Genomic DNA, 26,045 nt, shown 5'->3' on the forward strand with positions numbered 1-26,045 from the left:
TTGGAGCCAAACAGCTGGGCTCCCAGTTTTGATGCATTGCTGACTGCCGACGTGCTATCGTTATCGATGCCTGTAGTATCGATGCGAAATGTATTTGTACGAAGTTTGACAGCCGACAGTTTACACGTCACAAAGCAGCCACGAGAAAGTAGCGGTCTTTATCATTAAGCTGAATTTAGTTTAACACATACACATAACATACCTGCAGCATTAAGTAACTACATTTAGTGTAAGTTGCCAAGAAATAAGTATAATATTCTAGTATTCTAGTGGCTGGCAAGTACTTATTTGCTATCCTTGTGTTAATAAACCAAATAATTACACGCGACGCCGCTTTCATCGAACCTTCCACGTCAACAAAAAGTGAAACGTTCCGAAATATTGTATATTTCAGCATGTTCAAAAACACGATAGCGTTTTGCGCCTTGTTCGCTGTAATAAGTGTTTGTGTCTCCGAGGATGAGACACGTGCTCGCCTGCTGGTCTCTAAGCAGATCCTTAACAAATATCTCGTCGAGAAGAGCGATTTGTTAGTGCGCTATACAATTTTTAATGTAGGCAATGGGGCGGCTACAAATGTGCAGCTAGTGGACAACGGCTTCCATCCCGATGCCTTTGAGGTGGTCGGGGGCCAGCCATCAGCTACTGTGGAACGTATCGCACCGCAAACAAATTTTACTCATGTCCTGGTAGTGCGGCCCAAGGCTTTTGGCTATTTCAACTTCACAGCAGCCGAGGTTTCCTACAAGCCCATCGAGGAGGCTGAGATGGTATATTTTCTGTATATAGATTCTCTCACTACTTGGCTAACACGATTTCACTTGCAGCTCCAATTGGCCATTAGCTCAGAACCTGGAGAGGGTGGTATTGTAAATCTGAATGAGTACAACAAACGTTTCTCTTCCCATTTCTTCGATTGGGTGGCCTTTGCCATTATGACGCTGCCTTCTTTGGCCATTCCACTCATCTTGTGGCACTCTTCCAGAACTAAATATGAGCGCCATGGAAAGAACAAAAAGCATTAAGCACCAACCAACAAGAGATTGCTAAAGTTCCATACAATATCGCCGTTTTAATTAAAAATCGTTTCATACCTCGTACATTCAACCACACACCCATAGATTATTTTAAAAATTGTAAAGCGTTAAATCGTTTTAGATTTGATACGAAATGAGAATTCAAGAAATCCACTGAAAGTTTAAACTTTTTTTTGTCGTTAAACTGCTTTTCTAAATAAAAAACTTAAATAAAAATTAAACGGCAAGTGTTATGAATGTATGGTATGAATTGTTAATGAAATATTTGTGCCGAAGTATGCCCCATGCTTTGGCCTTTTTTTTCTCATTTAATTTGTTTAACAATAAAACCTTTGACTCGAACTTTTTTGTGTTTTAGAATGGTTTATTTTAATTTTATTACAAATGCTTATAATACAATTAGTATATTACGATAACAAATACTTGCGCCCAAAGATATCCGATTTCTTATCAAACATCAGCGATTTAATGGGCGTGTTAATTTTGTAGAAGGCGTTCATAGAATGCTTAATATACGTATCGTACATTTCATTAAAGAAGTTCTTTATGCCCTCATCGTTTTTATTGTCGTGCACAATGATGAAGCGTATCTGCGACGCTGTAATGAAAGCGGACACAAACCATTGATTAAAACGATCTATGCTTTTCAATTGCATATTGGCTGTTTTCCATTTGTGCTCATCTACCAAATCTAATGCAGCATGCGCTATAAACTGGTTAAGATGCCTGTGATCCTCCTTCTGCAATACAATTAGTGTGAAATAAAACGCACTTCACCTCTGTTGGCTATATATTATACTATATATTAATGTATTTACGCGCTGTTCTTTGTTAACTGTGCTGAACTCTTTTTCGAATATGGGATTGTCATTGTGCCCAACTATAACAAAATAGTAAGTGGACATTCTGAATATTAAATTAAATAAATAAATTCACAGATACCACTAAAATGTATTTGCAGCTGATTGAAATTCTGGCTACGCTGATCTCCAAGCGTTGCCACCTCTGTGGCAGGAATACTGAAATAAGTATGCACCTTTTAGCATGTACATTTTATTGATAATTGAATATAATACTTATACTTAAATAAATACGACGGACTAAACAATATTCGCTACAAAAATATTTAAAATATCAATTTGCCTTACCCAACTGAAACTAGTAATTGTTGGTATTTTTGCGCTTGCAATGTACGAGCACACAACAGTGCAACAAGAATTCTTGCTTTTCTCACGTATACAAATACAAAACGTCAACAGCTGACTGGCAGAAACGTAATTTTTTTTACTTATAAATCAAATCTTTAAGTAAATAATAAGCAGACGTATGATCGTATGCTGTGTATGTGTGCGGCAGCCGTAATGTGGTGCAGTGAGCTCCTCTAGAGCTTACATAATGGCAGCGACATTGCGTCTTACTGGTGAAATGGTCAAAATCATCATCCATTCCAACTTGCAGGCGCAGGCCATACAAAATGTTGGATTGATCCGAAGGCATCTGAATAGCGAACTTACAACAGCCTTACGCCCATTTTATTTTGCTGTACATCCGGATTTATTTGGCCAGCATCCTGAGCAGAGGCAGACCAACGAGAATTCATTAAAGCTGCTCAGCGCTCATCTGGAGGCGCTGTACCAACAGAGCTATCGCAATGAAGAAGCCGAAGTTTTAAAATTCTATGTGCGGGAGAGTGCGGCTACTGAAAAGCGTGATATGTTTAGGCTGGTTCAGATACGCATGGATCGCAGTACACGTGACCCCAAAAAATTTATACAAGATCTGCTCGAGTCCTGCAATCTATCAACGGATTACATAAAGAGCGTAAAGTCCATGCCGCCAGTAAAACCACAGGAGAGCTTGGCCAACAAACCCAGCTACGATTATTACTACAACACGGACTTTTCTGCTTTTGAAACACAGTTTCGTAATGTAAATATCTATATTAGCGGCTCTATAAAAGCTAATGCTCTTATTTTATAGGAAGCAACCAGCGCACGTCCAATTCTCTCCATTTGGATGGAGGAAAATGCTGCTAAGGCTAGACAAAGGGCTAAAGAAACATCTGAAATGGAAGCGGAAATTGATAAACTTAAAAACGTGCTCGTCAGAGATTTGCAACTACGCGATGCTCGCTACGAATGTGGCTGGAATATAGAGCATTACAGGGGCTGTCTCAAATCGCTGCAGCGCCTCAGCCAAACCCATGGAACAGTTCTGGAGACATTGCGTAATCGCGTTGTAGTCTTTGCTCCGTTTACAGGCATCAGCTTGGAGGGTCATGTAATGCTGTTCACTGGTGATGTGCAAAACAATTGGATTGACTTTATCAAAAACATTCCGCAACATGATGCCTATTTAAAAGTGGTACCAGTCTATGAGCTGACTCTATCCCAGGTTCTGCGCAACATACAGATCGGACGACGTAAATTTATGCCGAAGCAACAGGCGCGTGGCTATGCCAACCATCTTATGAAAGTAACGACGTCCCTCAACGATTTTTTAAGCAAACAATTGTATCCAAAAAGCTGGCCGCAAACGTTGAAAGAATTTACAATTGTTGTCGAATCTGAAGCGGGTCCATTGATGGTTAGTCCAACGGGTCAGTTTATCACTCCCGCCACCTGCCCCGGGGCCATACTCGTAGATTTTATAAGTCAAAATATGAAGCTAGCACGTGAACGCATGACCAAATACGAAACGGATAAGCACATCGAACAACAGCTCATCGAGGAGTCGATCACACGACTGAAATTGCAATCATTAACTAAGGACGATGCCGTAACTCCAGACAAGATGATATCTGCGCTACGTGATCTACGCCTGTGCCAGCCTGAGCATTTCGTGCACATCAAGCTGCATATATCCCATTACTATTCGGTGTTAACCGATGGTATTGTCTGTATACCATGGGATTTCATGCAAAAGTAGTAAGTAGCGTTAGCTTAAAAATTCTTGTGCCTTTCGATTAGTGACAATAATCACAATAATAAATTAATTTGATCATAAGCGTAAAGCGTTAGTTTTTAAATTTGCCTAGAAATACGCTATTCATGTTTTTGTTATGCCTATTGAGTGTATGGCATTAAAAAAGGCATATCTGAGCCATAGTCTAAATTATGTATATGTATATATATTATGTCGTCTAACTATTCTATATAAAGTATACCTCTTAGTAAAAGTGTTTAAAATACAAGTGCTTTAATATATGTATGTATATTTCTGTATAATTTTGGTGACTATTTCGTCACATCGCTGCAATCTTCGACCTTCCAGATGCATTCCCTGCGATAGTTTTCAAATTCCAGGCTGCTACGTGTATAAACATGTCGCTCTTCGCCGTCCCAATGATTGGGATCACCTCCACAAAGTATTGAATCAGCTGTGGCTGCATCATAGAGGGCTACACCACCACCTGCGAGCTGCACCACTTGCCACCAAAATATAGAATCGCGACTGTAAACGTTCTTTGTAATGTAGTCTCCAGTAGAGTGGTTGCTTGGCTCCATTAGGATATAGCGATTGCGCCAATAGGAACTATAGAACGCAAACTGCAGTGTATTATTCGCACCTCCATTTCCTCGCTGTACGTAATAGGATGCCTTTTTGGGATCCCGTTCATTGGTGCAGATTAAATATGTCTGCGGGCACTCGTAGATGTAGGAATTGTGATTTGTCATATTGCGGATGCAAATCTTCTGTGCAGTGTAGAGGATTTTCTCATCCAAAGGCAATTGCTCGTAGACCTCTTCACGCAAGTTGCGCCCGACTTCCTGTTCAAAAGTTGGCAGCTCCAGCAACTGACGAAGATTATCATGCACTGCTGCTTGTGCATCCACATTTGATTTCAACTCGGTGCGCTGCAGCAGCTGAAGATTGGCTAATGTCAATTGGGTGACGTTCACACTAAAGTTACCGAGACGTTGCACTACACTGAGAGATGACTCAAGCGCCAATACTAGATTAAAAACTGCTTCCAATATATCGCGTAAGTAGTCCAGGGTGCTTAGGGTAAGTCGCTGAAGCAAGGAGTCGACTTTTGGAAAACTCGCGCTGCGGCTGTCCGTGTGAAAGGGAGCCGCCAGCAAATGAGCGCTGCGCCCAACAAACTCCTGGTAGACCTGCACCAGTAGCGCTGAAGGCATCTGCGGCTGTTGTGTAAGCTGGCTATACAGATCCAGTACTTTGAGAGGATCATAGATTTGCCTCATCTGCTGCAGCTCTTGCCACAGGGCTTCGTAAACGGCTTGCTTTAGTTGCAACGTGCGCGTCTGACTGGCTAGTTGTAAGATAAAACGACCGCGCTCCCAATCCCCATTGATTTCAGCGCGAATAATGTCCTTCAAGCTAAGTGGCGGCGTAATCTCTGTGGTCGCTGAAGTCCTTTTGCCTTCCACATTGATTTGCAGTATCACATCTACCGCAGAAGATGATGCATTCAGCACAGCCAGCAGTCTATTATTACTGTTGTTGGCATATCCATATCCTCCTCTCAAAGCTAGCCCTAGGAGCAACACCACATAGACTACTGTTGACATTGTTAACTGCCGTTCAGTTTGGCAGCACAGGGCTTCTTATACCGAACAAATGGGAGCGGTTTTCATCTGTAATTTGGTTGAATATTTGCATTGGAATTTCTTGGTAAGTGGGATACTGATAAAACAAATAAATAAGCGTCATTTAATTGTTTGCAATGCAATAATCTATTATTTCCAACTACTATAAATCTTATTCCAATTTAAAAAGTAAACAGAGAGCGCCAGCTGGCGTCGAACATTGTGCACTAAAATCTACGGCTATAATTGACACTTCTACAACAGGTGGCGGTAAAAATTATCGATAGTATTAGATAGTAATTCAAATGTTATTGGCTAAATTTTTTTTATTAGGCCAAATGGCAATGCAGTTCCTTAGAATTAATATCACAAACACATACTTAGCTTAATCGGACTATGAAAAATGCAAAAATACCTAAATGAATGAGTCGCTTTCGCTATTAAATACTAATAGGCTGTTTAAAGTTTGGTGGAGTTACGCGATTGAATTGAACGCCGTAAAATGCTGGAGCGCAGCTCACCGCGTGTAGATGCAGTTAGCGAGGCGCCCGTTTGAGTGCCACGCACAAACGCCGGCGAACGCACCTCCTCTACATCAGTATTGCATTTATCCTCATTGTTTAGCTGCTTGGCTAGACAGGGAAAATCCCAAATGCTCTGACCACGTCCAAACTCCTCGCCATCGCTCAGTGTTTGTGGCAATTGGTGATGCAGTGTCTCCGGCAGCAGCAGCGCCAGCAAGCCACCCGCTATGCCCAGCAAACCCAAGATGATAAGCGGCAGTGCAGGCGATATGTTAGCTAAATATACAACAAACGGTGCTATAATGCTGGCCACATAGCCCATGATGTGTATAAAGGCAACGCCCTGAGCACGCACTACAGTGGGTAATATCTCAGCTGCATACTGCAGTCCAATATTATAGCTAATGTTCACAAAGAAACGACCCATTATAGCCAACGTGGCAGAATATACGCCTACCGGTGCTATTGTAGCCAGAAGACTAAAGATGCCACTGGCAACCATCGAGCCGCAAGCCAACCAACGTCGTCCGAAGCGGTCTAGTGTAACAGTAAGTAAAGTATCTGCAGGTAGCTCCGTAAAACTGGCCACAGTAAAGGTGAAGAAGATGTCCAGACCGAGAGAGCCGACATTACGTACATGACCATCAAAGACCAACGATATAGCCATCCAGATGACAATAAGCAGCAAAGTGGTGCGTCGCAAGCGTGGAGATTTGAAAAGATCCAGAACAGAGTAACTAGCATTCTGTTCCTGCTCCTGGTCCCGCATCCGCTGGCAGCTGTCCCTAAAGTTCTGATACGTTTGTTTCGGAACATGACGACCATTGCGACGTTCCAGCTGGCGCAGTATAGAAATGGCTTTGTCTACATTGCCCTGAGAGACAAGCCAACGCGCCGATTCGGGCACAATGAGAGGCGTAAACACCACCAACAGCAATGGAGCTGAGGTAATGATGGTTAAAAGCTTCCAATCGGCGACAAAATACGCAATCCAGGGCAACACACAGGCGGCGCCTGTAAAGAATATGGCGATGGACATGTTGGCAACAAAAGTACGGTATTTGGGGCCCACATATTCGAGCACTGCGAAAAGAAAACCAAAAATCATATTAATAATATTTATATATATGTATATATACACATCGAGCAGAGAAAGAGACACACTTTCACTTACCTAGTATGTACATCATGGTAAAGCAATTATCGAATGCAAATCCTACAAAGAAACGCATTGTGGCAAATTGCCAAAAGTTTTTAGCAAATGCAGTTGCGACACCCGCAAGTAATCCCATTAGATTACAACAAATAAGAGCTGGAATACGGCCAAAGCGGTCAGCTATCCAGCCAAAGAGCAAGCCCCCAACAATAGCACCCAGAAAGAAAATGGATTGAGCATAGGTGGGTAACGCAGCATCATCGCAGACCCAATTCTGTTCAGTGGCCACCGTGGAGTAAGGTATTTCCGTAAAATTATATGACCAGCCATTGCGACATTTGACACGCGGCCAGTTCGGATCGGCCATAATTTTGCCCTGGGCCATGAGTTCCGTATAGTTGACATCGTACATATAGCAATTGTTGTACTCTCCATTTACCATGGGAATCGACAGGGCCAATCTGTGTTCGGGCAAATTGAATAAAAGGTGTTGCAATTGGGTTAGTCAAGTTTCGAGTAACGAACGTCGACGGTCATGAACCCACCAAGGTCAGCGACGCATTGTCTATCCGACAACTGAGAGCTAAGAGCTTGGATAGCATAATTATCTTGTGATCTTGACAAAAATGTTTGACGATTCAATCATGCTGTTAACCTATGTACATACATATGTCTAAAATTATAGTTAGGTAAGATTGATGACTTGGCGAGGTAGAGCGAGGCGAGGATTGTGAGAGGATTTAAATGCCTTATGACGGCACAGTATTTGAATTATTTATTTTACTCTATTGTATTCTCTATTCTCCCTCTACTCCATTGAGTATTATTGAAATTCTATAAATTCTTATTAATTTTTAAATATAAAAATACATTTGTGTTTATCTTTGTTTTAAGAGACATTTTAGTAGTATAAGAATATATGTTTTCAGTGTACATAAATGGATATATGTATATTGAAGATAAAGTTGTATCTCACACTATAATTAACAAACAGTTTGACAGTTTATTTATTTATTTTATTTTTTTATAAGATCAACAATTCACTTAACATCGTCTGTATTTTTTATGTAAATACTTTTACTGTGTGGTACAGTAGAATTGAACGCTTGTCTGAGTTGAGCTCAATTTCAGTAAGATTTAAAATTGTGGACGAACTCATAGCCGAGAGGTGACAGTATACAAAATATACCACTGATTTAAACTCATGTAGGTCTTATTTCTAATTTTATATAATATACTTTTATTTATATTTGGAACATTTTATTCATATTAGTATAAAACTGGTAATAAGACACAATAATATTATTGGCCATAATTCATAGCCTTAAGTACTACTTCTACGAATTTCTTTTGATACTTTTGATAAAAGAAAAGAGATTAGAGACAGAGAGGAAAAGAGAAACAGAAAAATAGAAAGAGAGGGAGGGAGAGAGAGATTTTAGTACAACTCCCTAATGATATATTCAAATATAAATTACGAAATTCCTTTAAGAATCATATAGCAAGAATCAAAAAGCTTTGAGTAGCATGCCGTCATTACTATCTGGCCATGTAGATTGTATGTATGTACATAAATATATTTGTTCTTCATTCTCTGTTTTCCCTCGGAGGCGCCAATATTTAATCTAGTTTATATTCTTTTCGCTTATACCCATTTTGAGTGTATTCGAGTTTCGGCGTTTGGCTGTTGTCGTTTGACGTTTCTCTCATCGGAAAATTTGTAGCTCGTGTTTGGTATCGACACACAACATTAGTTAGTTAGTTGTTCATATTCATTTGCTGTTGTTGTCGTCGTTACCACGATTATTTCACTTGTGCGTCAACTGCGCTGAAATTGCGCTGCGACTGCGCTGTCGCAACATGCGCTGCTAATTATGGCCTGGCTTACCTGGCTCGTCTACCTAACTGGCAGGCTAGCTAGCTGGCTGACTGGCTGCTTATCTTACTGTCTCTGCCACTATTTGAATTTGCCTCAGCTTTGAGCAAAGCTCCTCCGATACTCTGCCTCATAAGGTTCTTTTAGCTGTGGTGATTAAAAACTAAAATTTAAAAACCTACAATCGTTTTGCAAGGTTAGACGTCATTATAAGCCGCAGAACTTGAACTTTGGACTTAATGACTTTGATCAGAACACTCGAATTTATTTCGTTTTCGTGTTTGATTTGAAATTTGCTTAGATCGATCATTATTGGGCACTCCAAAAAAAATTATGAGCTGGTTTTTATAATAGCTGCGCTTAAATATTTCACAAATTAAATTTAATTCTTATTACTTCATTCTGACACCGCCCTGTCGAACTCAAGGCGTTGTCAATCAAAGGGGTTTTTAAGACATTGAGCGATTTTGTGAAAGTTTTGCTAAATGGAAATAAATAAATAGATTTTTACGACTTACAACATGAGAAATAAAGTTCCATTTAAATGTTAAACAAGCAGGAACTTGAAAACAAGTCTGAATATAAAATCATTTTGTCTTAGCTAGTTGTTATATGTATATTCTTAAGACTATAGTTTTTGAGATTTTTGCAAATAGTTATAAGAGAGAGAGAGAGAGCACATATTAAAATCGATCGAATTTTTATAGAGTTTCTTTAAGAATGAAGCCATCAACATGACAATAAGCCTTAAATAAAACTGACAACATCAGCATAAAATCACATGAAGTATTAAAACTATGCGCTTTGGATTGAGATTGCAAAAACAACATTCTAAACTACAAGTGCATGGTCTAGTAGCAGTTATTAAATGTCTTAAGCTACCAGTCAGCCAGCTTGCCAAGAGAAACTGGCCCAGTCAACTGTAATTTGCTCGAAATGATTCACACTCAGAGTACTCAAAGTTTTAATAGCCGCAAAGCTCACCTTGCCTCCACATCGAGTGCATCCAACTCGGGTACATGGCACCAATGCTGCTCCGGTATGAGTGTCATAAAGATTTGTGAGAAATACACAAAGGCCACGAAGAAGGAGAAGGGAATCATGCACAGGAATAAAATCTTCTGATATCTTCCAAATTCGCCAATCAATGGTAGGAGATCATCGAAATCCATGACGGGGGCTGCGAGTGCTCGCTGCTCTTTGCTTTTTGTATCCGATAAATCCAATTGGAGGTCCTTGTTACCACCGCTGCGACGCCGCGGTTGATTCTCTGCTTCTATTGCTCCACCGCCTCCACCGACTCCATGTGGTGGCTCTTCGTGATTATATGCTTCATTGATGAAGTATGCTTGCTTCGCTTGACCTTCCATGTTCGCTGACCTTCGCCGTTAACTGTGTCACTTGTCTATGCTTGTGGCTTTTGAATTGTAAGCTCTACGTATTCGCTACGATAAAAAATTCACAGAAAAAGGCGCAATCCGTTCAAAAAGTATATAATATATATAACACGAACTCGAGAGCGCACGCGCGCGTTTCCGTTAATGTTCTGCAACTGAGCTGAGCACGCGCACCGGATGGCGTTTTTATATATCAGCCACGATTCGAGCCGAACAACGTTAGCTTCGTTGGCTTCACTTGTCGTTAAGAATAACAGCCACGAGAATTGGCAATGCCCCGGTAGCGAAAGCTGAACAGCTGTTCTCGCCGTCCAGCTGCGAAACCGGTCTCATAAAGCCTAAGCATTATATGATCTTGATCAGCTGGTTGCCATTACTTTGATAATACATATATACTATATATAGATATCGACATATTTATAACGAAACGCTCCTCCACCTGGGCCTGAATCATCCATAAACAATGAAACCAAGTCTTCCCAATTAACATAAGTGAAGACCAACAAACTCTAACGCGTCACAATATCCATTCATATTTAAGATTTCGGGATTAGCCCCCAATTACCGCAGCTGCCATAGTCTGGCTGACTCACATGCAGCGTCCACTCAAAATACCTTCAAAAGCCACCTACTTGTTATTCACATTTGTTTTTTTTTTTTTTTTTTTTATTAAATATATATAAGTATAAGTAAATTGATTGTGTGTCTGCCCCAAAGTCTCAGAATTGTGTTGTACGAATCTTGCATAACTTTTGTATAATTAGTGATATCTTGCAACTGTATTTTCAACACTAAATTTGCGATTCCCTCCAAGCCTGTTTTCCCATACGAACGGTGGGCTAATACATGCGTGTAATGTGAGTCGAACGTGTCAGATCAGTTCTACGAACCGAATATTTGATGTATCTAGGGTATCTAAAATTCATGCTTGTCGCTGTGTAACAACACCCATTTGTTTTGTGTTACAAGTGCGAAACTATTTAAAAGCACGGCGTAAACACTAGTTAAATCTAGTTTTAGTTTAGTTTTAATTTTATTTGCAAAATAATTTTCATTTTATTTATTTTAATGTTTTAATTTACTTGCTGTACTCACGCATTAAATGTTTTAATTGGCACCGTTTGCGTCACAACTCAAGGACAATAACATTTTACGTTCTCAAATGGGTTCATAGCCATACGCACTTGTATAGATTCGAGCTTAAACTTGAGATCTAAATGTGAAACGAGATACAAAATATGAGCTTTCAGATTTGAGTTTCGAGATACTGATCTCTGTTTAATTTGCAATGGTGGCTACTTTGATTTTGCTTTAAATGCCATTTTATATTGATAAATTTTTAATATTCAACAAGTAAGAAAGCTATAGTCGGGACTGTTTGACTACGAAATCCCTGAACTCTGATAAGAATTGATATTTCAATAGCTATTCGCGTGTTTCTGCTTACACAAGATATAATTTATAACAAACAAGTAAGAAAGCTCCAGTCGAGACTGCTCGACTAGGAGATACCCTGAACCCTCCAAGCTGATATTCTAATCATTCTGCACTTCTTTTATGCACACATACATACACATGCATCCACACGCACGCATAAGCCTGCGCTCTGCTAACTGCGCAGTAAGCAGCGACTGCGCTTGGGCTGCGCTGCAGTGTGGGCAATATTATGAGAATTTATTTGTTAAATAATTTCTTTTGTAGACATACGATCTTAATGAAACTTTTAGAGCGTAATCATATGGTGAATATGTGTGTATATTCCAAAGCCCAAGTCTCTAGTATTTGAAATACGCTTTTTACAAAAGTGAGGGTGAGGGGGTGAATTTAAGGGTGGGGGGTAAATTTTAACAAAAACCGAAATTGTATAAATTGCATATAGGCATACATTAAAAATTTGGAGACTCTAGCAATAAGGGTGTAGAAGATATAATTTTATAACTGGTTTTCGATAAGGTTTTTTATCGATAAAAAAAGATCGGGATGAGTTATCGATTTTTAATGATTAACTTGATATGCGCGCTGTAATTACGGACATTTAAAAAAAAATTTGAAGTCTCTATCTCTTATATCTTCTGAAATCGACGCGTTCATACATACGGACGGACGGACGGACGGACGGACGGACGGACGGACGGACGGACGGACGGACGGACGGACAGACAGACGGACAGGGCCAAATCAACTCAGCTCGTCGCCCTGATCAAGAATATATATACTTTGTGGGGTCTGCCACGCCTCCTTCTGCCTGTTACATACTTTTAACAAAACCATTATACCCTGATTTCCCATTTTCAATGGGTTCAGGGTATAAATATCGGGAGCAGTTATCGTTTTTTTTTTTTTTTGGAGAAAACATTAAACATTAATCTAGGAAAAAAATGTCGCTAGCTTTTATATCTTCTGAGATCGACGTGTTCATACATACGGACGGACGGACGGACAGCAGGCGGACAGGACTAAATCGACAGCTCATCGCCCTGATTAAAAATATATATACTGTCACGTCTCCCTCTGCCTGTTACATACTTTTAACAAAACCATTATACCCTGATTTCCCATTTTCAATGGGCTGAGGGTATAAATATATTATGCTTTAATTGGGCTGCTTTTAGTTTACAGGACGACACAGGGTCAGCAAAAGTAAGCAGGAAACTCAAATAAATATATAAATATATGCCCTTCAAGGAATAAGGGAAATCAGGCGACAAAACAATCAGCACGACCACTTCTTGCTCAGGCAAAACGATAAGCATTTGGCTTTAAATGCATTCCATCAGGCTGTGCAACACTGCTCCTCTGCCGGTGAATATATTTATTTTGAAGTAATATGTTTCTGCTGTATCTATTAATATATATTGCATTTCTAATATTTTGACATCAAACTAATATTGTTGATGCACATATTTGGGTGTTTTTGTAATCAGCACAGAACAAGATCTTTTTTACAGAGCATTCAAAAGTCACATTAAACTCATGAAGGTGTGTTTTCCGGGTATTCAGATTAATTTGACCTTCAGTTAAACAAATGAATATTATTTAAATAAAAATCAAAATCAGTTTTCGTTTTAATTCTTTGCTTTGCATAGAAAATTTATACTATTATTATTTTTATGAGTGTTTATAATACTTATAATCTCGTAAGATACGACAAAAAGCTAAAACCGCTTTATTAAATGCAAATTTGGTGGAGGTGTAAGGAAGTAAGTACATAATAAAATATGTATATGAATGCCTCTATCGGCTATGTATCTATGTCTTCATAAATCTCCATCGGCAGGTGTTAATTAGTAGAGTATTTGAAGTGTACTAATTAGATATTATGTATTATCTATGCCGAAAGTTTGAGAATGATTTGGTTTGTGAATGGAGATAAATAAATTACTTTTGTTTCAATTCTTATACCCTGAACCCATTGAAAATGGGAAATCAGGGTATAATGGTTTTGTTAAAAGTATGTAACAGGCAGAAGGAGGCGTGGTAGACCCCACAAAGTATATACATATATTCTAGATTAGGGCGACGAGCTGAGTCGATTCAGCCCTGTCCGTCTTAGCTAGAGACTTGAAATTTTGTTTCCAAGGTCCGTGTATATCACGCACATATCGTTTTTCTCCCAATATCGATAACTACTCCCGATATTTTGCTATTGATACATACCCTTATCGAAGACTAGTTATTTAATTATATCTCCTACACCTTTAGAGCTACAGTCTCCAATCTTAAATGTAGCGTTATATGTATTTTATATAATTTCGATTTTTGTTGTAATTTAAACCTATGTCCACCCTATTACCCACATATTTGTAAGTGGCGTATTTCGAATACTAGAGACTTGTACTTTGGCACCTGCACGCATTTCAATGTTATGATCCCGATCTAAAAGTTTCATGGAGATAGTCGACATCAACGACAAGAAAAGATAAGAAAAGTAATTAAGCAATTAAGCTCCCATAGTTAGCCCACACTACAGTCCATGCGTATTTATGCGTGCATGCCTATGTGTGTTTTTTGTGTAAGCAGAAAGACGCGAATAATTATTCAAATATCAATTCATAGAAGAGTTCAGGGGATCTCGTAGTCGAGCACTCGCGACTAGAGATTTCTTACTTGTTTATTCTAATTTGCTACACTCGATTTAGACATATTAACGGATTCACAAATTTCTGATTGAATATTAATTTTCGATACGGTTCTAATTAGTTTTGCGTCATTTCTTTATTATACTCATTCACGAAAGTGAATTAGTATATTAGTTTTGTGCAATGTCCGTCTTGCTATCCGTCTGTCCGTCCGTCTGTCCATATGAACGCAGTTATATACATACTCGTGTATATCTCCAATTTATAAAGTGTTAAAATTTTCCCGATCCGCTCACTAGGGGCGTGGTAAATCGGAAAATGCGTTTTCCGATATTCGAGAAATTATATTAGTTAAAGAGCTAGAAAGCTAAAATTGGGAATGTAGATCCGCGTCAGCCACCCAAGATAACGAGCTATTGCGCCCATTGGGGGCGTGGCAAATCGGATAAAACTGTATTTCCAAAAATTTTAAAGCTCGAACGCTGAAATTTTGCACGTAAGCTAATGTTATGATTCTAATGCTAAAATTATGTCTATGCCTATCAGGGGCGTGGCAAATTGGACCTGAAGATATAGCATCTATTGATGCTAGAGACCTCCAATTTTGTATATATCCTCTGGCTGACTACCCAAGACCAAAAAGCTTTGTCGGATATATGTCCGCCCACAGGTGGCGTGGCAAACTGCAAAATCCCAAAGTATAATAGCTAGAAGCTTCAAAATACCATATATTTTTCACATTTTTTGAGCGTAAGCATTCAAATTTTGCAGTTAGGGTACCGTAAGCTCGTTCTAAGAACTGACCAAAATGAGGTGTCTTCGCCCACTAAGGGCGGACAAATTTGTATTTTCTACGGTATTAGAGTAAAACTTATCTACTAAATTCCTGATGGGATGTGAATGAGTATTCCGCAGTCGGTAGCGCCCGACTGCAACGTTCTTACTTGTCTTTATTTTATTTACTTAGGTTATTTGGCCAAAAAAAAAAAAAAAAAAAAATGAATTAATTCATGTGATTAATTAAGCTGAGCTCATTTACTCATAGCCCAAACAAAATGATAGGGATTAGGATAAGGTACAATGAGTAACATTGATATTCGGTTTTTATACCCTGAACCCATTAAAAATGGGAAATCAGGGTATAATGGTTTTGTTAAATGTATGTAACAGGCAGAAGGAATCATCGCAGACCCCATAAAGTATATATATTCTAGATCAGGGCGACGAGCTGAGTCGATATAGCCCTGTCCGTCTGTCCGTCCGTATGAGCAAAAGATCTCAGAAGATATAAGAGCTAGAGAGCTGAAATTTGGCATGCATACTCGTGTATACCATAGGCAGTACGAGTTTGCTTTATTTTTTCGATAACTCATCCGACAACTTTTTTATCGAGAATAATCGAAAAATCGACTTGGTTTTTTCAGCCTAGTTTAAACACTTTTAATCCTGGAGACTTCAAATTTACGTTGTATATAGAGTTAATGGACAAAGATGGACAAAGATTTTGTATTTTACAGATTTTGGATACCACGCCCCATTCGCCCCCAATTTGTAAAAAACGCATTTCAAGTACTAGAGACTTGTGCTTTAGAATGTACACACCATATGATTACGCTCTGAAAGTTTCATTAAGATTGTATGTCTACAAAAGAAATTATTCAACAAATAAATTGCCATAATATTGCCCACATTGCAGCGCAGCCCAAGCGCAGCCGCTGCTTACTGTGCAGTTAGCAGAGCGCGTGCTTATAAGTGCATGTGTATGTATGTGTACATAGAAAAAGTGCAGAATGATTAGAATATTAGCCTGGAGGGTTCAGGGTATTTCCTAGTCGAGCAGTCTCGACTGGAAAAAAATAATAAGAATGTTCCTTCCAAGGAATTTCCCATTTATAGGTTTATTAAGTAGCACACGCCAATTATCAAGGCATCGGAACTAGAAATAGCCACAATCAGTATTCCATTGTAAATCAAATGATTAGGTATATGCGATAGCTCAAGATATATGATGCAGTCGCCTAGCTTTATTTGCTATAAAAGATCGTCGACTTGGCCAAGTTTCTTCAGTTGTTTTCATCATGAAATTCGCTTGTGCATCGATTCTGCTTCTTGTTGCCGTTGTCGGCACCAGCGCCGTGGACTGGAAGTCCCTCAAGTCGTTGGACGTTGATGTTAAAGTGCCTATGATTCGTCGTCACGATTCACCAGCCGGGCGCATCACCAGTGGCCAGATTGCTGAACGTAATCAATTCCCTTATCAGGCGGGACTCATGCTCTATGTCGATGGAGGAGCTGCCTGGTGTGGAGGCACTGTGATCAGCGAACGCTATATTCTTACGGCTGCTCACTGCACAGACTCTCTAACCACCGGCGTGGATGTCTATCTGGGCGCATGGGATCGCACCAATAAGAAGGAGGAAGGTCAACAGATTATTTTTGTGCAGACCAAATCCGTGATTGTGCATGAGAAGTGGGACCCATCCACCCTCACTAATGATATCTCTCTCATCAAACTGCCCGTGGAAATAGTATTCAACGAATATATTCAACCAGCCAAGCTGCCTGTCAAGAGTGGCCAGTACAGCACATATGCTGGCGAACAGGCTATTGCCTCTGGCTGGGGCAAGACTTCCGATCGTAAGCTCTAAATTAGATTTCTTTTTGAAGTAGTTAGCTTATCGTGCTATATTTTTTTAGAGGCAAGTGGTGCCACTGACATATTGCAGTATATTACTGTCCCCATCATGAACAACTCAGGCTGCTCACCTTGGTACATTGGTTCCGTGAGCTCAACACACATTTGCATTAAGACTACTGGCGGCACTTCCACTTGCAACGGCGACTCCGGCGGCCCTTTGGTATTAAATGATGGCAGCAACACCTTAATTGGTGCCACTTCCTTTGGCATTACTCTTGGCTGCGAGGTTGGCTGGCCAGGTGTGTTCACACGCATCACCTCCTACTTGGACTGGATCGAAGAAAACTCCGGTGTTGTTAACAAGGGCATCTAAATGTTAAAGCGAGCTTAGAGTAAAAGCTTACATTGTCGAAGGAATATAAAAATAATCGTTTATTTTGGTTTTTCTGGCTATTAAGTGGACAAATTTTATAATTTTATAAGAATAAGAAAAATGATATGCAATGCATTTAGAAACCAAATGGAAAAACTAGTATATAACGATATTTCTAAGCAAGTTAGCAAAATTTATCAATTACGTAGCACTTTTTATAGCCACTATTAATAATTTATGGATCAGTAGCAATTTCAGCAATCATCGTAAATCAGTTCTTCTAAGACTGATAAGCGATACTGTATGAAGCCGATTAGCTAACTGTTTGGCCATTATGTAGCTGTATAAGATTATACCCAATGGCTTGTGAGCTCAGTTGACAAATATGAAATACGTTTACGCATCGGTGCTGGTCCTATCCGTCGTAAACGGTACCACGGCCGTGGACTAGCAGTCGCTCATATCGGTGGACATTGATCTCAAATTACCAATTCATCGCCATAATGTGCGTGCCGGACGCATTCCCAGGGGTGAAACAGCTGGCAGAAATCAGTTTCCGTACCAGGTCAGTCTAATGCTGTACCTATCTATCTGGGCGCCTGGAATCGTACTAACAAATGAGAACAAGGTCAGCAGATTATCTTTGTGCCGACAAAGTACATAACTGTGCATGAGGGATGAGATGCATCCACCCTATCCAACGATATATCGGTCATTAAGCTATCCGTACCTATCGAGCTCAATGAATATATTCAACCCGCTCAGCTGCCTATCAAACAGGAGTCGTACAATGCTTACGACGGCGAGCAGGCGATCGCTTCCGGCTGGGGCAAGATCAGTGATAGTAGGTGGTGTCAATGGTGTCAACAGTTAATAGTAGTAGTAGTAGTAGTAGCACCACTAAGTGATATCTTTTTAAAAATGTGCAACTGGTGTCACTGACAATCATGTAGTGCTGTAGTGCTGGTACGGAGGTATTTTGACTAGTAACGTAATGTGTATCAAGACCACTGGCGGCACTTCCACCTGTAACGGTGATTCCGGTGGTCCTTTAGTCCTGGCGGATAGCAGCAACACCTTGATAGGTGCTACTTCGTTCGGCATTGTTGTTGGCTGGCCAGGTGTGTTTGTGCGAATCGCATCTTATTTAGATTGGTTCGAGAATAACATTGGCGTGGTTAGTCATGGTTATTAAAGATGTATGCTTAAAATAAAGGTTTATTTTGCTGAATACTTGGCAGCTACAAGAAATAAAAGTCGAATTCTGATTTCTGTTTGGAATGTGGCCGTATGTTAAGATTCTCCGACGTATCCTCATCGGACAATGGGTGATGGATGTCCAGTTCGTCGGGTACATCGTCCACCATCTGATGATTACGTTTGGGTTGCTGCTTGGCATATTTCTTGACATACTGATCAAAGAAAATTGCTTCGGTGGTATCCTGGTGCGAATGCACGCCTGTCTCATCGCTAATCCAGTCCAGGTAAGAGGCCACCTTAGTGAAGGCAGCCGGATAGCCACGATCGCAGCCATATATACTGCCAAACGAGGTGATGCCAACCAGAACACGTTTCTTTGAATGACGGCGCTGTAGCACAAGTGGGCCACCAGAATCACCATTGCAAGTAGACTTGGCATTGCGTCCACTGGTGCATATGTTTGTGCCGCGAAATGATAATGGAAAGTTACGCTTACAGGTGCGATCATCGACGATCTGCAGTTGGACATAGCGCAGCACATTGCTTATGGCATGTACACCTGTAGCATAACGTCCCCAGCCGGAGGCAATACCAAGCTTGTTTTTAAAGCTGCGATACTCGTAGTGCCGCTTTGGCAACTGTATGGGATGGATGCGCTCTGATAAGACAAAAAGTTTAGTTTCAGATGCATAGATGAGATACGGATTAGTTTACCGTTAAAGCTAACTGCATGTGGCAGACGCACTATTGCAATATCATCTTTCAAGCGTTTGGGATTCCACGTGGGATAGATATGAAAATTGCTGCTCGGCACCATGAGACGCACCTGTCCCGACTCTTTAGCATTCTTAATCTCATTTGCTCCCAGGAAAACCAGCGCGCGTTTGGCCCTGTAAAAGGGAGCAGAAGGAGCAGCTTAGCTAAACATAAACATTGCTATTAATTTACCTTGGCCTACATGTCCACACAGTGTGCAGCTGTTAGCACATGCTGCTCCGAGATTAGCGAACCGCCGCACCAATAGAGACCCTTTGGACGCTGCAGCAGCATGCCCACTTGATAGGGAAAACAATGTGGATTGCCCACATCGCCGCCAAAGATACGATCCATCGCCATCGCACCTTCTGGCAACATGCTGTCCATCAATGGTGTTGTTTCCAAATTTAACACCAGGGGCTCTGGCTCCGCTGAAATCTCCGCAGAACCCGCTGAGCTGTCGCTGATGCGGCTATCGTCATTGCTAGCGCTCATTTCCGCATCTAGTTCGGCGGACAAGGAGGTGGTTGAAAGCGTTTGTGACATGGGCATGCCAAACGGGCTCGGATACATGGACACTAAATACATGGGCTTAACCTGTTGCCAGTCTAGTGCAACAGCCACATGGATGCAGCAGCGCCAGGTCATCCAGGTGACCAGCGACAGTAACAGGCGTTGTGCTGTCAATGCCGCAATAATTGAAACACTTGCCGACTGTAAAACCATTTGCTTTGCTTTTTCTTGCTGCTTACTGCTGGCGCACGCATTTAATATTTAATTGAAATTTAATTAAGCTGTACACACACACGCGTGAGTGCACGCATACACACACAAAGAGTCTTTCTCCTCTTTTTTAATGCGTTTGAAATCGTTTCCCGTTTAGTTTTCGAAAAGCCGTTACGAGGGGCGCGTAAATGTTGCTGCCTTGATACTCTCCTTGGTCTTGGACTCTCGTTGTCGGTCAGCGTCTCGCTTACAACTGTGGTGGCGCGCGCATGTTGCAAGCATTTTTATAAACTCTTTCCTTTGCTTTAATTATTGCGTCTACTTTGCTGTATTAATTGGACGTCGACAGCGACGCGTCGCCGCCTATTGCATTCGTTTCAATATACAATTTTTGCATTAACGCTCTCTTTGCACTATTCTGTCCGCCACTTGCACTCTTTTGGTATCACTCTCCTTTCTCTTACTCTCTTGCGACCTGTGTGTTACGCTTGCGCTTTTATTATGTTTGCGTCGTATGTATTTCTTTTGACATTTGTCATTCGCCCTTTGGAGCCGGCTCCTACTATAGTGCGCGTTTTTCGTGTTGTGCGTGCGCAAGCCAAATCTGGACAAGCATCGTCGACGGTCATATCTGCTCGTTGCTCGCGGTGTTGTTATTACCATTTACAGTTTCAAAAGTAAATATACATATACGTACATACATATGTAGCTGTAACTCTAGTTACTTATCCTCTCAACTCGCTTTGGAGCTATTACATCACGCGCCTGTGTGTGTGTAGGCAGTGAAATGCGCAGCATGCGGCAAAATGCTTTCATTCAGAAAAATACCGCATGTTGTTATTGTTATTGTTGACGGCAAAAGGTAAGTGAGACAAAAAACATTACACGATACATTTGTCTTTTGCATTGTTTACCCCGCTCAGCGCTTTGACATGCCCCTTATACCATAGATGCACCGATTACAGTCGGCTGTGGGCAGTGGGCTGTATTGTGTTCGCTCCCATGCAATATTCGTGAACTCACAACTCGTACATTTTACAGTGTGGGTTGCCCACTGTGCCACCAAGTAGGCTGCTTTGCTTTTCTCTTCTTTACTCAAGCCAAGGTTATTGTGAGGGCAGAGCGCAGTTATAGGCAAATTGACAGCATTGTTTGCATGTGAATGAAACTGAAGAATTTGCGATAGCAGGAAATCAAAAATACCCCGGCACCCATCCCTTCTGTAGCAACTGCTGCTAACGTGTTGCATATATTTATAATTAAATTAATTCGTTGAAATAACTTTAATTTGGTGTTGAAAGTATTTCTTGGTTTGCGGGCTGGCATTATTATTTTTGTCGATTTAGGAAATGCGGCTCACTTTGCCTGCTTAGCGAAGCAAATAAATCAAATCGTCTCGCGATCGGTGATATGTTCAAATGTAATGAGGCTAACAACAACAAAATACAACAATCAGCAGCTACTGCATTGGAGCAACTACAACAACAGTAATGACAGCAACAGCAACACAAAATAAAAGCAGCGGCGTCGATTATGCAAATCTTTTCGTCTCTCGTTTTGGTAGACCTTTTTTTTGCGGCTAGCGCTTTTTCGCTGTGCTCTTTAGTTAGTTTCGAGGAATACTAAGCGTACGAGAGCAATTTGCCTACATGCTTTAATGAGTACTTACTATCTCGATTATAAACAAATATGAATTATATTGTTATTGATTTTTTATCAATATAATGTTATTAACAAATCGCAAATGCTAATACTACAAAATATGTCCCTTTTCTTAAATATGCTTTGATGATAAACGCAGAGTATTTACTGTTCGGTGTGTTGTATTAAAAGTTTACTTTTCTTGATTTGTTTCTTTACTTCGTTTTCAGTTTCATGCGTGGATATTTAATACATAATCGAAATTATGATTACCGCTCTTGCGTGTTATATATGTATGTATGTGGATATGCAAGTAAATATGTATGTGTGGGCTGAATAATAAGCACATGAATTTTATTGCAGTTGCTAATGCATTTGCCGTTATTTAATTTAGCACCACGATCGAACTATTTATCATTTGGATAATGTCAGTGATTACAACTTACTTCTCTTTGCACTTTATGATCGTTTAAATTAAATTATTTTTTGTTTTATTGATTTGTTGCTTTTACGGCATTGCGCATGCAGTTCCGAGTTGAGCTTAAGACAAGTAATAGAAACAATCAATACATTATAAATTGCTACAATTATATTCATTGCTAAATCGAATTTGGAATTGTATTCAGGCTTACATATATTTAAGACCATACATAAACATAGAACATAAATAGTTTCAGGCGCTCAATGCGAATAATGCTTAAATTAAATTAAATTATGTTTTAATGCTCAACTGCACTTCCTATATAAACATTAAATAAATAAAATCTTACATAAGACTTAGCTAAATTGATAATCAGTACAATTGACCAGGCAATAAGTCCATTAGGGAACAAAGATCCCGCTGTTTTATTGAGCTAATCTTGACTGTTGACGGCAGCCATATACTTCGGTGACGTACAATTTACTTCATTTGTCATCATTCCTGAATCTGTTAATGTATTTAAATTTTAGCCTGTTCCATTCTGTTCATCAAAGCTTCTCCTTAAAGACCGTCCGACGACTCCCCCTATCTATTCAAATGTCGGCGTATGTCTCGCTAGTTGCATATCGTCCATGAATGTACTGACTGTGGACTTTATATCCGTAATGCTGCTAGTTGGTACATCGTCGCCAGTATCAGACATGGCGCTGTCCAAACTTTTGTTAAGTCGATCGTGGAATTCAGTCATTGAGATCTTTTTAAGTGCAAAACGTTTACCAAACGTTTTCTTCACCTTCAAGCGGCGTTTTTTGATAAGATTCTTGTTCTTTGTGAGGCCATCGTTAAAGGAGATGGCCCGTCGCAACTTGCGAGAACCGAATTTAACAACCCGCACTTGGCTGGTAATGGCGCATTCCTCGCTATCGTCCTCCGCATCGGCGGCATTTTCATCGCTGGGCTCCTCGAATATAGTCTCCAGACTAGTAGGCGTAAATTTCTTCATGCGCTTGTTCGTGTAGATCTTCTCAATGCTGCGCAGCATCTGTTCATTTGTTTGCAGCTCATTACGTTTCTTCTTCACTTCTGTACGCATAATAGTGCTGCACACCCGATTAAAATTGTCTTTAGAGATGCGAGCGGGCATTCGCCGTCGGGCAACTCCGCCACGACGACCATTGCGGTAGCTGCTGCTATAGCTATCACTTTCGTCGTTATCCTCGCCGCGGCTCAGCTGCGAGTCCACCTCATCCGAGTGGTCCGTATCAGGGCTTTCCGAGTCCAGCATTTCATCGGCTATATTTGTGGGAGCCCCTGATTTAAGGTTCCAAGAAAACTTGGAAATTGGTGCAGTGCTAAAATATTACGTTGTCTCCATTTACTTTTAATGTTTCTTTTTGCTTCTTTCGCTTCGGTGAACTTACCGATTCTCTGTTAAGACAACCTCTTGTGGCTGAAAACTAATCGTTGCAAATTTGTGCACAATATTTTCCATTATTCAATCTATAACATGCTGTTGAATATCAAGATTTTTTCCTGCGCTTCAGCCGCTTAGTGTTGATATTTACTATTTTCCTTTTTTGATTTTTAAGACGAAGCTGAAAATGAAGCAACTATGTTATTTAACATAGCTGGGAAAAATATTTTAACATTCAATATGATGTTAAGTGCAATATGCGAAATTTAATTTTGTTTGGGATCTTATAACTATTTATGTATTTCAGGTTATTTATTTGTTTTTCTGTTGTTGATAAAATAAATAAATAAATAAAAATTAATTAAAAAAATAGCAGCAATTCCGAATGTTGTGACTGTTTCAGCGTTAGAGTTTCCAGCTGTTTTTCTCTGTTATTAACATAACCTCTTTATTTGGTCGATTTCTTATCGATGTATATCGATTAAAACTTGCTTAGTCGCGTTTGAATGCTTACCGTCATCTCCAATAGATGTCGTCTCACCGTAGCGGCTAATTTAAAAATTGAAATACGTCATGAAAATTAAATTGTTTAGTACTCTGACTTGTATTTAACATTAAAGTGCGTTTATGAAAACGTACTGAATATTATTAAATGTTAAAAATTCTGATGGCTGATATGCAAAACTATAGAATATAGATATATAAAACAAGATAGTCGAGTTGTATTTTCTTTGTCTTCGTTTAAACTGGAAAAGGAACCTGTGGCCCCTATTTATTATTTGTATATAGGTAATAGTGAGATGTCGGGGCAAATAAAGGTTATGGTATATTATGCGAAACTTTGATAAGCGCACAATGCGCGGGCAGCTCAAAAATCTTGTTATCTGCATTTCTTTTTGAACGTTGAAATAAATGAATATATGTATATACAATTTGAATGAGTGTTTGATATCTGTTGAAGTACAATTGATATGATACAAAACCTATATAAAATACGCTTCATTGCGTCGAAAGACAGCAATTGTGTGTTAAGCATGAAGGCTTTCATAGTACTCGCTTTAGCAGTCGCTGCCCTTTCCGCGGAAACAGTGGAGCAGGTCCATCCCAAGGATCTACCCAGGTCTGCCAAGATCGAGGGTCGCATTACCAATGGCTACCCCGCATATGAGGGCAAGGCCCCCTACACCGTTGGCTTAAGCTTCAATGGCTGGTGGTGTGGTGGCTCCATCATTGCTCACGACTGGGTGCTGACAGCTGCTCACTGCACCAACGGCGCCAGCTCTGTGACCATATACTACGGTGCAACGTGGCGTACCAACGCCCAGTTCACCCACACTGTGGGCAGCGGAGAGTTCAGACAGAACCACAACTGGCCACACAACAATGGTAATGATATCGCTCTGATCCACACTCCTCATGTCGATTTCTGGTCAATGGTAAACAAGGTAGAGCTGCCCAGCTTCAACGATCGCTACAACATGTACGATGGCTGGTGGGCTGTTGCCTGTGGGTGGGGCATAACCTCTGATGGCGGCTCCCAACCCGACTGGCTGCAATGCGTGGACCTGCAGATCATCAGCAATAGCCAGTGCTCCCAGACCTATGGCCATCAACCCGATGGTATTTTGTGTGTTTCCACGCCCGGCGGTAAGTCTACCTGCAGCGGGGACTCTGGCGGCCCATTGGTGCTCCATGATGGTGGCAAATTGGTGGGTGTCACCTCTTGGGTTTCTGGTAAGGGCTGCACTGCTGGTCTGCCATCTGGCTTCACTCGGGTCACCAACCAGTTGGAGTGGATCCGCGACAACTCTGGCGTAGCCTACTATTAAATTGAAAAATAACAGAAATAAAAGAGGCATGAAAAGTACGTGACCATTTAATTACTCACTAGGAAAATTGGGAGGGATATGAAGCCATTTGAAAAATCGAAACATTGAATCTATAGATCGATATCTCGATGCGTTTCTTCTATTGTTCACGAAATTTAACTTAATTAGTTTTGCTGTTAGACCTGTGGGATTCTAGCCGATTTGATAGAGCTTCAAAACATTATATTAAAAGTATTTGCAAATAAATTGAGCATTGGGATTGACTGCCAAGCAAATACATCAATTTTTGATGAATTCTAGAAGTTGCGTCTACGATTCAGAAGGTTTTAGTTGCCATGGAGCTCTCTTCTCATGGATAGGAATGCGGTGCTTCGCTGACTCTGGGTAGTAGAGATATATCCACGCGCATAAAGATTCTTTATCAT

At 40.4% G+C, this 26,045-nt stretch overlaps 9 protein-coding genes and 2 pseudogenes across 11 annotated transcripts in view; 6 read left to right on the forward strand and 5 right to left on the reverse strand.

The window, feature by feature from the left end:
* Nucleotides 1-80: 80 nt before the first annotated feature.
* On the forward strand, nt 81-1,379 carry SsRbeta (signal sequence receptor beta). 2 transcript variants are annotated; one of them, XM_089466823.1, is made up of 3 exons: nt 81-229; nt 395-770; nt 828-1,379. In XM_089466823.1, exons 2-3 carry the CDS (start codon nt 396-398, stop codon nt 1,023-1,025), a joined length of 573 nt encoding a protein of 190 aa, XP_089322949.1. In that variant the 5' UTR covers nt 81-229; nt 395; the 3' UTR covers nt 1,026-1,379. The 2 variants fall into 2 exon arrangements, with proteins under 2 accessions (XP_089322949.1, XP_017864412.1); XM_018008923.2 differs by having other exon boundaries at nt 125-770.
* Nucleotide 1,380: 1 nt separating this feature from the next.
* On the reverse strand, nt 1,381-2,056 carry Trs20 (trafficking protein particle complex subunit 2). The gene is made up of 2 exons (XM_018005616.2): nt 1,856-2,056; nt 1,381-1,777 (listed from the first exon to the last, which is right to left on the reverse strand). Exons 1-2 carry the CDS (start codon nt 1,940-1,942, stop codon nt 1,445-1,447), a joined length of 420 nt encoding a protein of 139 aa, XP_017861105.1. The 5' UTR covers nt 1,943-2,056; the 3' UTR covers nt 1,381-1,444.
* A 108-nt stretch (nt 2,057-2,164) lies between these two features.
* LOC108614634 (T-cell activation inhibitor, mitochondrial) lies at nt 2,165-4,264 on the forward strand. Of its 2 annotated transcripts, XM_089466809.1 has the most exons (3): nt 2,165-2,378; nt 2,496-2,966; nt 3,018-4,264. In XM_089466809.1, exons 1-3 carry the CDS (start codon nt 2,364-2,366, stop codon nt 3,963-3,965), a joined length of 1,434 nt encoding a protein of 477 aa, XP_089322935.1. In that variant the 5' UTR covers nt 2,165-2,363; the 3' UTR covers nt 3,966-4,264. The 2 variants fall into 2 exon arrangements, with proteins under 2 accessions (XP_089322935.1, XP_017864331.1); XM_018008842.2 differs by having other exon boundaries at nt 2,173-2,966.
* LOC108614613 (uncharacterized) lies at nt 4,219-5,708 on the reverse strand. Its single transcript, XM_018008810.2, has one exon. The coding sequence runs from the start codon at nt 5,570-5,572 to the stop codon at nt 4,274-4,276; it is 1,299 nt and encodes a 432-aa protein (XP_017864299.1). The 5' UTR covers nt 5,573-5,708; the 3' UTR covers nt 4,219-4,273.
* A 190-nt stretch (nt 5,709-5,898) lies between these two features.
* LOC108614612 (organic cation transporter protein) lies at nt 5,899-10,820 on the reverse strand. Its single transcript, XM_018008809.2, has 3 exons — nt 10,131-10,820; nt 7,289-7,731; nt 5,899-7,197 (listed from the first exon to the last, which is right to left on the reverse strand). Exons 1-3 carry the CDS (start codon nt 10,514-10,516, stop codon nt 6,050-6,052), a joined length of 1,977 nt encoding a protein of 658 aa, XP_017864298.1. The 5' UTR covers nt 10,517-10,820; the 3' UTR covers nt 5,899-6,049.
* A 5,849-nt stretch (nt 10,821-16,669) lies between these two features.
* Nucleotides 16,670-17,717, forward strand: LOC108614259 (brachyurin). The gene is made up of 2 exons (XM_018008297.2): nt 16,670-17,259; nt 17,320-17,717. Exons 1-2 carry the CDS (start codon nt 16,701-16,703, stop codon nt 17,631-17,633), a joined length of 873 nt encoding a protein of 290 aa, XP_017863786.1. The 5' UTR covers nt 16,670-16,700; the 3' UTR covers nt 17,634-17,717.
* A 135-nt stretch (nt 17,718-17,852) lies between these two features.
* On the forward strand, nt 17,853-18,828 carry LOC108612454 (serine protease 1-like; annotated as a pseudogene).
* Nucleotides 18,829-18,833: 5 nt separating this feature from the next.
* Nucleotides 18,834-20,492, reverse strand: LOC108614258 (brachyurin). The gene is made up of 3 exons (XM_018008296.2): nt 19,792-20,492; nt 19,548-19,723; nt 18,834-19,491 (listed from the first exon to the last, which is right to left on the reverse strand). The coding sequence occupies exons 1-3, from the start codon at nt 20,313-20,315 to the stop codon at nt 18,875-18,877; spliced, it is 1,317 nt and encodes a 438-aa protein (XP_017863785.1). The 5' UTR covers nt 20,316-20,492; the 3' UTR covers nt 18,834-18,874.
* Nucleotides 20,493-21,036: 544 nt separating this feature from the next.
* Nucleotides 21,037-26,045, forward strand: part of LOC108613386 (uncharacterized) — a 110,474-nt gene continuing 105,465 nt past the window's right edge. The window contains exon 1 of the mRNA XM_089466813.1: nt 21,037-21,177. Coding sequence (XP_089322939.1) covers nt 21,147-21,177 — 31 coding nt within the window. The 5' untranslated portion in view covers nt 21,037-21,146. The remainder of the gene's footprint in view (nt 21,178-26,045) is intronic.
* tant (tantalus) lies at nt 22,524-24,073 on the reverse strand. The gene is made up of 2 exons (XM_018008299.2): nt 23,799-24,073; nt 22,524-23,729 (listed from the first exon to the last, which is right to left on the reverse strand). The coding sequence occupies exons 1-2, from the start codon at nt 23,867-23,869 to the stop codon at nt 22,967-22,969; spliced, it is 834 nt and encodes a 277-aa protein (XP_017863788.1). The 5' UTR covers nt 23,870-24,073; the 3' UTR covers nt 22,524-22,966.
* Nucleotides 24,793-25,658, forward strand: LOC108614260 (serine protease 1 pseudogene; annotated as a pseudogene).

The sequence above is a fragment of the Drosophila arizonae genome, chromosome 4, assembly GCF_054131065.1.
Source record: "Drosophila arizonae isolate 15081-1271.41 chromosome 4, UAZ_ARI_1.0, whole genome shotgun sequence".
Classification (NCBI taxonomy): domain Eukaryota; kingdom Metazoa; phylum Arthropoda; class Insecta; order Diptera; family Drosophilidae; genus Drosophila; species Drosophila arizonae.